General features: G+C 28.9%; 1 protein-coding gene across 3 annotated transcripts; it reads left to right on the forward strand.

Annotated features, from left to right (window-relative positions):
* The first annotated feature begins 1,386 nt into the window (after positions 1 to 1,386).
* On the forward strand, positions 1,387 to 11,792 carry LOC100164607 (transmembrane channel-like protein 7). 3 transcript variants are annotated; one of them, XM_003245308.4, is made up of 6 exons: positions 1,387 to 1,983; positions 6,809 to 6,910; positions 6,972 to 7,147; positions 8,806 to 8,943; positions 9,025 to 9,125; positions 9,540 to 11,792. In XM_003245308.4, exons 3-6 carry the CDS (start codon positions 6,979 to 6,981, stop codon positions 11,445 to 11,447), a joined length of 2,316 nt encoding a protein of 771 aa, XP_003245356.1. In that variant the 5' UTR covers positions 1,387 to 1,983; positions 6,809 to 6,910; positions 6,972 to 6,978; the 3' UTR covers positions 11,448 to 11,792. The 3 variants fall into 3 exon arrangements, with proteins under 3 accessions (XP_003245356.1, XP_001948010.1, XP_016660916.1); XM_001947975.5 differs by lacking the exon at positions 1,387 to 1,983 and adding an exon at positions 2,001 to 2,127; XM_016805427.2 differs by lacking the exon at positions 1,387 to 1,983 and adding an exon at positions 2,017 to 2,092.
* Positions 11,793 to 14,273: the final 2,481 nt, after the last annotated feature.

Consider the following 14,273-nt stretch of genomic DNA (forward strand, 5'->3'; position numbering starts at 1 on the left):
TTGTCATATTATAATGGTTCTATTTTATATTATATAATATATACAAATATTAATATCAAAATTGGTACAATAGAGTGCGCCTCACAAGTTATATATAAATATAAGTCCTGCTGCGTACTCTCACATGTAAAAAACAATCAATACAAAATATGTAAATATTGGCAAACATATAATCTGAATTCATTATAAGCTGCGGTTGTAGCCTGCTGTAAGTACGTCAAAGCTGCGTTGGGAGCTGAGTGAAGTAATTGCATAAGCATTATATATAAGTACCTATATAACAGTTAAATATCCTCTTCCTTTATTATAATTTTACTTATTTACTCGACGAGAATATTATTCTATACTATATATTGTTAGTTAGTGGCAGTAATTTAAGGGGGTAATGAGTGGATCCCCTCCCCCCGCTTGGGCGTGGTGCGTTGGATTTTGTTAGATATTTGTAACTGGAGCTGTGATATACAATTTTCAAATAAGCATTAAATAAAAGTAAAGAAATATGAATATAAAATATAAATTCAAAAAGTCGCTTAATGTGGGGCGTAGAACTGTGAAAGGGAGCCCCCCATGTATCAATAAAAATATGTAGTTAAATTAACGACCGTGTCTCGAGGCTCGAGATTCAGATACTCTACTGGTGTTTGTGTATATCAGATACATAGCCGTATTGGTGGCTATTTAGTCTTATCATTGGATTCAGCCGGTTTGTAATAATACAATATAGTAAAAGTATAGATATATCCTGCAGAAAGCGAAGTTAACCCACTTGTTACATTCATGTTCCTTACTGGAAAAGTCACAAATGGTATGAGTCTGGCAAATTATTATCTAACTTATTTACGATTTATATAATGATAGCAATTAGTATACAGTTGGACGTAACATTTACAACTTCAACTTTCAAGTATACATTTTATTACAAACGCTTTTATAGTGACGGCATATTATAATATTATAATAAATAATAACTTTTTTAAATTATGTATTATCTATAGTGTTACAGCACGAAGTGAACATTATAGATTTGTCAGTATTCAGTATATTATTGAATATATTCCGGGTATTCAGTAGGTACAAGTGACAAGACGTGTAGAATACACATCAATTAATAAGCACAATGTGTAACCACTATTCATAATAGTATAGTGATATCAAACCGCTACGACCACATTATAAACGTTTCCAAAGTTTCTAGACTGCACACGGTGTCTGGTAGGCGAAGGGTGGGTAGATGATGACGTGGCCAAAGGGACGACGACGGCGGTAGGGAAATGATTACCTACGCGCGTGAATGTACGGGAAAACAGGGTTGCACGGCTGAGAGGGTGGTTATCGATCGATCGTCGGCGGCCGACCCGCGAAACCCATCTCGGACGCGCATACTCACACAAGCGCACACACACTAAAGTCGCGCCACGTTCGTCGTCGTCGAGAGCCACCGCCCACCCGTCCGACCCACCGCGGCCGAGCTATATCATCGTCGTCTTGAAATACGCGGTCGTCCCGAAATAGGTAGGTAACGCGGACATCGTCACCGTCGCGAACGGTCCACGCGAAACAAACGTCGTAATAATATTACTATAGCTATCGTTATACAGGTCGTTCGCATTATAGCCGTAGTTGTTGTTATTATTATTATTATTAAGATTACGCGGCGGGAGTACGCGTTTCGCCGCCCCCTCCAACACCGTTTCGTGTTTTTTTTTTAAGACAACTATAATAAACTTTGCTCGTCTCTGGTTGAATTCGTGATATTTTCGTATTAATATCGCGGTCGGCGCGACAACGCCATGGCGGCGACACGGCACTTCGGCCGCCGCCGGTGTTGTTGCCGCCTCGGCGGCGGTTCGCGGCCGTGCTCGCCACCCTGCCGTCCGACGGACAACCGCTGCTGCAGTCGTCGCGCCGCCACTGCCGCCGCCCGCGCCGTCCGACGCCCAGCCGGCAGCGTCCCGACAGCCGTCTCCGTTCGCTCGGAATCAAGTAACGTACACGGCAGTAATAATATTATAATAATGTGATAAAATATGATAATGATTTTGTTATCCAACCTATGCGTAAATGTAACCCAACCGACACAGCTCATAGAGATGTAGGTACCTGATACGATAACTGCCTACTTAATAGGTAGGTAAGGGCTACCTTATAAATTATAATAAAATATTGTGTTAAAATGTGTATATAAAATTATTTAGATACCGCGAGTCTGTAATCAACCCGTTTATTATTGCTTTTTTTCAGAATGGTAAAAAAATTAAAATTAAATAAAAAATATTATATTGTGTCAAGGAGCTAAAATAAAAACTTTCAATGCACCTATATAGGTAATAGGTAGAAATATTTGTTGCGCATATGCCGTGCGACACAGCTCATAAATGATAATACATTGTAAATTCACCTGTCGGCTGTCGATAAAACCTTTTATTAACTAACAATAAACATACTGTCAATATGGTAGGGTTGTAGGGAGTAGGTAGAGACTATAATTTGGAATTTATGCTATTTACATAAATTACATAAATAATGATAGTACTATAATAGTAGGCCCGTAAATTGTAATTTAAGTTTTAACTAGGTATATAGCCGAATAGGTAGATAGCAGAGCGTATAGTTATAATATAATAGTAGTTACTAACTAATTACATATAAATATAATTATTGATATAATATTTATCTTATGTTTGTATGTTGGCATCATTGATAACAATAACAAATATAAAAAGTATCATAAAATATAATATTCTTGTACCTATAGATAAAAAATAAAATTGTACTTAATATTTTTTTTCCCGAAGATTGGATTGATAAGTTCAATGTTTTCATTCGAGCAAATCTAACATAATACCCGTATTACTATAAGTATATTTAATAATATTATTGCTATTCAGTAGGTACCTAATACAGTAGGTTGAATTAAATTTGGCCAAAACAATTGCATTTGAAGATATCATTATGTGTATACAATACTACAATACGCAATAATATCCTTTAAAAGTTTCAAGTACCCACAACTAAAAAACTAAATATGTTATTCTTCTTTAAAATATGTTATTTTGTCCAAATTTGAATTAAAAATATCTAAAAAAAGTGTGAATATATATTTTTTAGATTTTTTTGGTTTTAGTATAAATTACTCATGAGAAACCGGGTTTTAAGATTTAAAACATTAGCTATAAAAACTGATCATTTTATACATTTTTAACTACGATACAATTTGCAACGTTTCGGGATTTAGATAAAGGTATGATATAAAATCGTGCCTACCTACCTATGTGCCTAACCTTTAATATTTTGTTACTGCTTTTATAACAACTTATGAAGAACCTTATTATCTGCAATTTTCATTCTTTTAAACGCTACGAATAATTTTTATTGACATTTATAGGAAAAAACTAAAATGTCTATAAATAGCTCAACATTAGTCGAAATATTCTTAACATTTTATCATTTACAAAAATAAACATTTTGAGAAAATTTCAAGTATCTATATTTAGTTGTTTTTCAATTACAACCAAATGATTAGAAAATCGTTCGATGATAATTCGTTAATTTGCAGTGAATAACCAATGTCCAAAAAATGTAGACTTCAAACTCTCATTAAAAAATGAATTTGACTTTCCGGTAAACTTTTTTTTTTGTTTAAGGTAGGACTATTACTTATAATAAATCTTACATTACATTTTCAAATCTTAGACATAATAACACATTTTTTTATGAATTTTGAACTCAAAATAATTTGCAATTTTTAGTGGTTTTAATTTAATTTTAAATTTCAATCAACAACTTATGAGGAACCTGTATTTAATTTAAAAGTTTTTTGACCAAGTGAATTTTTTTTATCGACAATAATTAATAAAAAACTAATAAAACATTGTTTGCCTATAAACATCCCAAAATAGTCAATTATATTTTGAAAATGCAGTTATCAATTTATCATGTACAGAAAATATTAATATAAACATATTTTGTTGTTTTTAAATTGCATTTTTTTAGTGTAGTTACACCAAAAACCAAAACTGATTTTGTCAAAAACTGGTTTTGAGTAAAAATCTCCGTTTTAACATCTTAAAAGTACCAACTAAATACAAATACAATTTCCCACTAGAAAATATACTGAAGTAGGAAATCAAAGTATCATTTCATTTTATTATCGTGTATCCACTATACAGTATATAAAGAAAAAAATTAAAAGAAATACACTCATATAATCATTGTAAAATAAAATATAATAGATTCTGAGTGGAGCTATCAACTTAAGAAGTCGTAACATAGGCATTAATTGTTGTCTCCGTGTTACAAGTGCATATACCAAATTTACGCTCAGCAGATTATGTTTAGCTTCGTTAGCTTACAAATTAGAGTGAATCGACCTAGTATGAAACTAGATGGTAAGAACATTATCTGTGTTTGTATGTGAGTTTTTTTCGATAGTTCAATTGTTTAGCATTTTTTGCGTATATTATATTATAGCGTAAATTAAAAATGCTCATAATTCAATTAAGCCTGATTTATCGTAAAATGATTTCTTAAGGAAAAATGGTAATTTTTATGGTAACCCTGCAGTTTTTAACAAAATTAATTTTTTGATTTGTTGTTATTCTAAAACGAGTAAGTTATTAACCATTGTAGGTACTCCTTCACCAAATGTTTATATTAGCATTTCCTAAGCACAGTGTAAATTTCAAAATAATGTGACGCATTTTAAGTAGATATTTATAATAGATATGTGAAATCTTCGGAATTTTTTAGTTTTGTATAATAATTGTCGATAAAAAAAATAATCGGGTGGTAAAATACTTAAAAATTGAATACAATGTTCCTATTATAAGCTGTTATTAAAGATATATAAAAATATCATGGATAGGTACATAGGCATGAATGCACGATTCACGATTATTGCTAAGGCTTAAAAATGAAATACAAGATTCCTCATAAATAGTTTATTCTGAAACAAAAAAATCTAAAATATTTATAGGTTTACATATAATATATATTCTAAAAAAATGTAGATTAATAAAATGTATGGTATTGGCTGTTTATACCACGAACCTATATTCACACCGTTCTACGGTACGTCGGTAGGTATTGACTCAAAAATGAATGACAATAATACACTTATGCGGGGGCGTATTTAGAAAGTTTTTATTTTGTGGGGAAGAGGGGAGGGGCACAAACTAAACGTTTAAATTATACAATCAAAATACATGTGTTTGATAGAAACATAATATTTTATTAGTAAAATGAGAGTAATAGGTACTCTCAATAATAAAAAATTATAGAATACTGTGATTAGGGGGGAGGGCATGGCACCTCTTAAATACGCCCCTGTAATTTTGGGTTATGATATAAATATATAGGTACTATTAAATATTTAAATATTAATAGAGGCAATGTTTCCGATAAAAATGTATCAACTTGGTATACCTACCGTAATTCGATATGAATATATAATAGTAAAATAAATTATTCTACTAGCAACATCAAAATAGGTATCGTGAAATATACTTAGTAATCATTGATTTATCGTCTTCGCCCATATTCGTTTTTCGTATGTAATGATTTATCATTGAATTCAAATTTAAGCGACACAGAAATTACAGTGACTTACTGAATTACAAGGTACCTACACTGGACACCAGAGCTGTTACCACTTTTTTTTATTTCATCGTCAAATTTTTCTAATATTATCTACCGACTACCTGCGATATATTTTGAAAATTACCCATATCCATATGGTACCTATACGGTATAATATATATATATTCATACATTTATTAGTACTGAAATACGACACGGTATAATATATGTTATTTTATTATTTATTGCAGAACAACATTATAGAGAAAAACTAGAGTGTAGACATGTTATTGTTTCGTTTAACATTCTATTTACTAAATATTGAGAGTTAAATGTAATTTTATCGTATTTTTTATGTTTTAGTTAAAAAATTAATTATTGGTATTTGGTTAATTTTAATGGTTTAATTAAGATATACAATTAAATATACAATTAAATTTAATTTCCCCGACTATTTTTATTGCTCATCAATTTTCGAACTATTTTAGATTCTTAGTGGACAGAATAATATATCGGTCTTACAATGATATGTGTATCTTTTTTTTTCAAAAAAATATTTTGTAGCAGGAAAAATCTTCAACTTTGATGGTGGTTTCTGATAGTAAATTGGATCTAGTTATTACTTTGGAGATCAAAAGTATAATAATGTCTAGTTGACGGTTTTTTCAAAATAATCGGATAAAAACAAAAACAAAAATATGGGAAAACCGTGGAAAACCGTGGAAAACTGTTGCGCCAAAGTCAATACCAAATTTCAACAAAATTGATTCGGATTTTTTTTAAATTAAAAAATGAATAACTAAAGAGATTTTACATTTTCAACAAATATTTTATATTGACGTTTCTAGACATGATATTTAAATTTCAAAATATTTTGACTTTTTTTGCGATATTATTACTGTGTTACTTTAGTTACTAATGTTAAAATGAAGTATAATAAACATATTTGACACTTAATATGTACCTATCTATCTATTTATATTAAAATATATTACTCTATACCTAATTAATTCATGTTTAATAGTTGGTACCTGACGTACCATGGTAAGCATCGTGTAGGTAGATATTCTACCTTCTACATAGTTGTTATTATTTTTCGAATAATATGTTCTTATAGTTTGTTATTTGTATATTAAGTTTATAATAAGTCATAACAAATTATTATGATAAATAGTAATAATATTGGAATGAATAATTATTAACTAGTATGATAATTATTATGCTTTTACAGAAATCATGGCCAAAATAGAACGAAGTTTGAATTACTAAAAATGACCAGAATAATTCATTAAATTGTCTACGTAAATATTTTAGAAGATTGGAATCGATAAATGTAAAGTATTGATATATTGGTACCTAAATATCAATCCATATAATTACCTATTTCTATATAGCTGTAGAATGTCTGAAAGCGAAAGAAAGAAGAGATCACAATGTATAGATGTTTGGGAAGAAGCTGGCTCGGAATTCTACCAAGAAAGCTATCCAGGCATGGAGGCAGATTTAGAGGCATTCCAAAAAAATCCAAACAAGCTTTCTACTTTATTACCTAGTAATAAAACAAGAACAGGTATAACGTCATATTATAACTATGTAATTCATTTTAATTGTGTATAGAAATATAGAACCTATAATGGCTAATATAATAGTAATATATAAACTAACATAATTATTACATAGTAAATCAAATATATTTTGATATAGATAAAATAAATATATTATATTCCATTGTGTCATAAAATATTATTATTTATACGTTGTAAATATAATAAATTACCTACTATGGAAAATTCGTGAGAATGAAACATCACATATTCAGTAGATGTTAATTATAGGACGCTTAGGATACAGCCATATAGTATGATGTGTTTATATTATAATATATCCATTTTACAAGCATATATGTACAACATAAACAATTTGCATTCAGAAGAATCTATTCTGTGTTATTCATCTCAATATTACAAATTTGTACGAATTTTCATATAAGTATTATTAAACTTAGAGGTAATTGGTAAAAGTATGATATTGAGCATCTCGTAGACTTTTGTTGATATTTTAATTTGAAAGTGAGATAAGTATCAGTATAACTGTAAAATATTACAATTTTAATATGCTTGGGTATGATCTACCTAAATAATAGTCTTACCTTTACATTTTACAATAAGTATGTCAATTAACTCTTAAGGCCTTAAATTAGCTCAAATTTGCTATGTTTTACGTTATTTAACATAAGACGTAGACAACATAGATTGTAATATCGATTTTAAATAACATCTAGGCAGTCCTGTTAAGTATTTAAGTAAAAGTATTTGAGTAAAAGTATTCAAATACTTTTTTAAGTATTGAATAACTTTTTAAATACTTTCAGCATGAAGTATTTTAAATAGTATTTTAAATACTTTTTGGTATTGAATACTTTGGTTTTTTATTTCGAACATTTTATTTTTATTCAAAATAATTGGTTGGAAAAATATTATTGTCAACTACAATAATAGATTAATAGTTTTATTCAATATTCTGTATTTGCCAAAGCCTGAAGGTTTGTGAAAACCAAATTTCTAAAAATAGTTATTGAATAAAAATATTCCCTTTAAACTATTAGATAACCTACTATACCTATGTGTTTATATTACGATAATTAGAAACCCACTTTAAAAACCAAAAGTATTTGAAAAGTATTTGAGTAGTATTTTCAATACTTAAAAAAAAAACGTATTTGAGTATTTATTCAAGTACTTTTTAAAAGTATTCTTTATAGGACTGCATCTATACCAATTGCCTAATAATGTCAATGTCCTGTTTTTGTCGTCTACATTATTATACTTATTACGTTTTATTTATTGCTAAATTTGAAACATTAAGATTTATAGAATATTTCAAAATTACCACCCGTGCCAACGCAATATTTACAACTAAGTTTTCAGTTTTTTTTTTATAACATTTGTGCAAGGTAGTTAATCAAAAATTCAAAACCTTGCACTTATTTGGCTTTGAATACCTATTATAAACTATGCATTTTAAACCGTATCTATCACAATATTATAAAATATGTGTATACATTTTGAAGTGTTTACATGGATTTACATATTTTGTTTAGTTATTTTTTTGTAAATGTCTTATAGTTTCAAGGTATTTCGAGTATACACACATTACTATTTTAGTATTTTACATATTGTAAATAATAATGAGATATGCAACTATAAATTTGTGTTTTGTGATTTTCAGCTAGGAAAAAAATCAATAATGGAACTGTATGCTATCAAGCGACAGCTACATTAAAACCGGTGGAATATGGAACGCTATGTCAAAACACTATGGGTTGTAATAATGAAATTCAAATATCCTTAATGCCTGATTTGTCAGGTAATATAACGCTACATACTTTATAAATGTATAAATAACTATAAATAACAATAAAGAATTTATAATTTTGAATGGTTTCAGAGAATTTATCTAATGAAGAGCTTGTATGGGAAGAAATTATGAAAATTAAAACTATGCCAATTAGTATGGCTCACAAGAAAGAATTAAAAGCAAAACTAAAAGTAAGTTTTATGTTTGACATGTGTTAAGATAGTATTAATTAGAAATAAATTAACTTATCTTTGGGTACATAACTATTTTATACATTTATACCAATAATTTATTACGAGTACCGCCTATACTGTAAACATATTTTAGAAATATTAATTATAATCGACTAAAACAATATATATTTACCTAAATGTACTTACGAGTATGTACCTAAATAAATATTTTATTGTTCAAATACCATTCTCCTAAAATATAGGACAAAGAGCTTCATAAACTGTTTATCTTGAATTACAATAAGTGATACTAAATATGCTGTATTCTATTTTAATTGTTCAATTTGTTGTTAACACAGATGCTTAATTATCTAAATGTAGCTTTTACTATAAACTGTTGTATATTGATAAATATTGATACTTTGTTTACAGAGTGCAGATGCTTTTAGACTTCAAGGTTTCCAGCAGCTCAAATGGCAAAAACGAAAATTTTGTAATTGTTTGAAAACCAAGTGGTTAGAGTTTTATAATAAATTCCATTTATGGAGTTCGAGTTTGAAAAAAATCGAAGGCCACTGTGGTGCGGGTGTAGTGGAATTCTTTCTTTTTATAAAATTGTTAATTTTTTTAAATGCTTTCACAATGGTTGTGGTTTTTATTGTACTGATACTTCCTTCAGTTTATTGGGTAGAATTAAAAGGAGGAATCGCACCAGACCTCTGGAATGAATGTGGTTCGAGTAATGAGAGTGCCTCGATTGAATGTTGTAGTGCTATTTATGAGAACACTACTAGGGTAGCCAGGCCTCGAGTAACCATACATTACGTTATGGATATTATTCAAGGTACAGGTTGGGTTGAAACGACGCCCATGTATTATAGTTACTATCCTAATCAACAGTTCAGTGTCGGAAAATTATTCACTTATCATATACCGTTAGCATATATCGTTTCCACCATTAGTTATTTTCTTTTGTTTTTTTTGATCATTGTTAGGAAATCGATTAAGGGATTTAAACAAAGAATGGTAGAAACACAAGTACAATATTATTTGTATTCTAATAGCATTTTTATTGGGTGGGACTTTTGTATTAACAATAAAATACCGGCCATATTAAAGCAAAAGGCGATATTCAATGAGCTGCGTTCGTTTTTGATCGCCGATAGACCGAAATTCGAAAACAGGAATCGCAGTAAGCAGGTTAACATTATAATAATTAGATTGCTCATTTCGTTTTTAGTCATTGCGTTGATCGGATCTGCTTGTTTCTCAGTTTATCTGATTTTTTATTACTCAATAAAGTTGTTGCAGCGAGAACAAACATTCATGTGGGCGTTCTTGTTGGAATTTGCGACACCGGTAGCGATAACATTTTACAACATAGTGTTACCAATTATTTTTGATGTTTTTTTAAAGTTTGAAAACCGTTCCATGTACCAAGAAACCCGGTTATGCATATTGAGAATAATATGCGTGAGATTATCGCTTTTGGTCGTACTGTTGGGTTCAATTTATAAGCTGATTAACTGCGTGCGGGAAAAATCTCAGTGCGCAAGTGCATTATGCAATTCTCCGCTTTGCTGGGAGACCTACGTGGGCAAAATTATGTATAAGCTTCTTATTGTTGACGTCGCATGCAAAATCGGCATCACCATTTTGATTAGTTGTCCCCGGAGCATACTGGTTAGGCATTTTAAAAATAATCTTTTCCAAGTGATGTCCAATCAAGAACTTAATTTGGCCAAACACGTATTGGACGTTATCTACATTCAGATAATCGTGTGGTTGGGTAGTTTCTATGTGGCCCTGATGCCAGCCCTAGGCCTAGTATCGATGGTGATAATGTTCTACATAAAACGGTTTTCTTGTATCGTAAACTATAGCCTAGCTCAAAAGGTGTACAGCCCATCGAGAGCACATACAATGATCATGTCCATGTTACTCATGTCTTACGTGCTTTGCGTAACCACGTGGTTGGCGGTTGTATCAAAAATAACGCCATCCAGGTCTTGTGGTCCGTTCAAAGGACTACCGTCCATTTGGAGGGTTTTGATTGATTTCATACGCACCATACCTCCGTGGACGATTACGTGTTACGAAATACTGTTTAGTGTAAACTTTGTGGTCCCGTTGATTTTCATACTTTCGTGCATCGTCTACTACTATCACACCGTTATGGGATCCAATAAAAAAATGATTGTGGTTCTCCGCAAGCAACTTGTACTTGAAGGACACGACAAACAGTTTCTGTTGAACAGGTTGAGTGCGTTTATTAAACAACAAGACAGACGTCGCAAAGCCACCGAAAATAACGGTGAAATCGACGTATTGCTTTCTTGAATATTGCACAAAATATGATCGATAATTGTTTCGGGAAAACTGGTGATTTTTTTAGGGTGCTCGTATGTTATTACTGTAATTGGTTAATGACATTTTTTTTTTGTATATTTGAACTGCTTAAGTTTAGAAACGGTTTATTTAACAGTTACCTAAAATGTGTATACCTATACCCGATATTAATACTTAGGTACCCACCTTGTTTTTACCTAATAGTGAAGTATAATATTATATTTGTTTCAAGCTCAGTACGTTATTGCTTAGGTTCGATATTTAGTTTGTAGGTATATTATTTTATTACTCCCGTTAAATCATGAATTTTCAATATTATTATATAAATAATTTAATTTGAAAAATATCTAAATATATTATGTATTGTAATTACAAATATTATATTATATACGTACTTAATATTCTCTTGTAAACAATATTATGTTAATAGTATCATATATAAGAGATATATCAACATAATTAACAAATATTTAAATACATAGTTGTATTAAATATTATAAATGTGTAAAAACTATAAATCTCATTAATAGTATAAACTTTTCAGTTCAAAAAAAATAAACCATTAAAGTGATCTCTGTGAGAGTTACACAATCTAAACTCAAAAAATTATGTAAATAAAATGTATATTTATATTATAGCATAAATTATAATATTTAATAATTGTATTTTTAATTATATTCATGTGTTAAGGTATTATATATTGTACAATATTACAATGTGTATTTTTGTCTTAATCTAAATTTACATATTATACAATTTTGGGTGATATTTTTTGGACTGTCTTCCTTATAAATTTTGCTTTGTGTTTATTATTAATATTTTTGTCGTACATATTTTTTTTTACTATAATTTTTATAAATAACATTTCAAATGTATGTAATAATTTGAAGAAAAAAAATGATATACACACAAACACACACATATAAATACATACCTATATATACCAAATTATATTTGTGTGATCAGAATAACACGTTACAAATTGATGATAATCGTTTAAGATTTTAATGCAGTACTTACCCATATTTTTGGAAAATTATTTTCAGATCAATATGAAAATATAGTTATGTATGATAAATGATTATTCAATATTCATGAATATATAATAAATATAGCTCTTTAGCTAATTAATAAATAAATTATGTGGTTTTATGATATTTTTTTATTGAGCTATTTTATATTTATATTATGTTTCATTTAATATTTTAATATTAAAAAAAATATATTTATAGTTTATACCTTTTATATTATAATAAATTAATATAAGTAAGATAAGGTTTACTATACCTACAACACAAAACTTAATTCGATGATAACCGATTTAGGTACTTGTATTCAATACAATTTATAACAATGGCTACACCATTTTCCTTTTTTATTTTTTAAGTTGTGAGGGGGTAATTTAGGATCCTTCATAAGCTTGGAAGATCAGAAATCTTCATACAAAATTCAATTTATGGTTACATATTTACATGTTACGTAACAAGTTAACATAACATTAAAAACATTTTTACATCCCGACGTTTTATAAATTTACTTTTGACTCTGATATATCTACTTCAGTGTTGGAGTTAAAGTTATGATAGCTTATAGCGAATTCCAACATTCTCATGATCTGAGACCAATGTCAATTTTTTTAGATACATCAAAGTTTTCAAAAAAATCACCTGATTAATAATTGATTGAAAAAAAGTGTGATTCTTCTTTCTTATATGGAAAAAAGTAGTTGGTATAGCGACACAAGGCCGTATCTGAGGGATCTAGACCCTCTCCAAAATGTCTTTATTATGTCTTATTTTTAACCAAATATTAAAACCTAAATTTAATAAAATTACAATATACATTGTATATTATATAACACCCCCCCCCCCCGCGAAATTTTTTCTGGACATGGTCTTGTAGCCATAATACCTTCCTTAAATGGTAACAAAATCTAAGTATTTGAAAATATAGCTCTTCAAATGAGTATTATATATTTTTAACAACTTGAACTTCTGTAGGAAAAATATATTCACAAATGTTAATAGTTATTAAAATAATGATTATTCTACGTACATTTCACCAGCCCCCCCCAAATAAAATTGTTGAAATTTTTTTTGTGCTAAACATTAGTGTGAATTTGTGTGACAACAACCTGAATTTGCGTGACACCCGTTATACTCGGAAAAATCGTTTTTCCTTTGTGGCCATTTCCCCAGCCCCCCCTCATGGAAAAAATTTAATTTTTGAAATTTTTCTTTTACCAAACATTAGTGCGCTATTTAAGTATAGTAAATAAAATTTAATTTCAATAAAAAAATTAGTTAAATTAAAAACCCTAGATGAAAAAACTAAAATCTAAAAAACCTCAATATAATAAAAAAACCACTTGAATAAAAAATTGATATTTTAGTTAAATTAAAAAATATATAATCAATATATAAAAATAATAATATAATATTAATATGTATAAGATTTTTTAACCTACTAAGATATTTTTTTAAATTTAACTATGTATTTTTATTAATTTTTTAATTAATTGAAATTTTTAATAATTAAATTATAAATAAAAAATTTAAAATTAACAAAAAAAAGCCTAGTTAAATTTAAAAAATATCTTAATAGAAAAAAAAAGATAAAAAAGATAAAAAAAAAAAGCCCAGTTAAATCTAAAAATGTCTTAGGCCCGGTTTTTCAATTGACTTTAACTGGCAGTTAGTAGAATTTAACTGCCGGTTAATACTTTGTCCCAGTTAAACTGTTTTTGGAACTCCAGTTAAACTAACTATCAGATTTAACCGATAGTTAAACTAACCACTACTATTTCTTCCGATTAAC

This window comes from Acyrthosiphon pisum, chromosome X, assembly GCF_005508785.2.
Source record: "Acyrthosiphon pisum isolate AL4f chromosome X, pea_aphid_22Mar2018_4r6ur, whole genome shotgun sequence".
In the NCBI taxonomy this organism is placed as follows: domain Eukaryota; kingdom Metazoa; phylum Arthropoda; class Insecta; order Hemiptera; family Aphididae; genus Acyrthosiphon; species Acyrthosiphon pisum.

Bases quoted from the DNA above. Each gene is read 5' to 3' on its own strand.
- LOC100164607 (XM_003245308.4), top strand. From the start codon at position 6,979: ATGTCTGAAAGCGAAAGAAAGAAGAGATCACAATGTATAGATGTTTGG. The intron at 7,148-8,805 runs GTATAACGTCAT...TGTGATTTTCAG, and splicing joins TAGTAATAAAACAAGAACAG to CTAGGAAAAAAATCAATAAT. The intron at 9,126-9,539 runs GTAAGTTTTATG...CTTTGTTTACAG, and splicing joins AATTAAAAGCAAAACTAAAA to AGTGCAGATGCTTTTAGACT.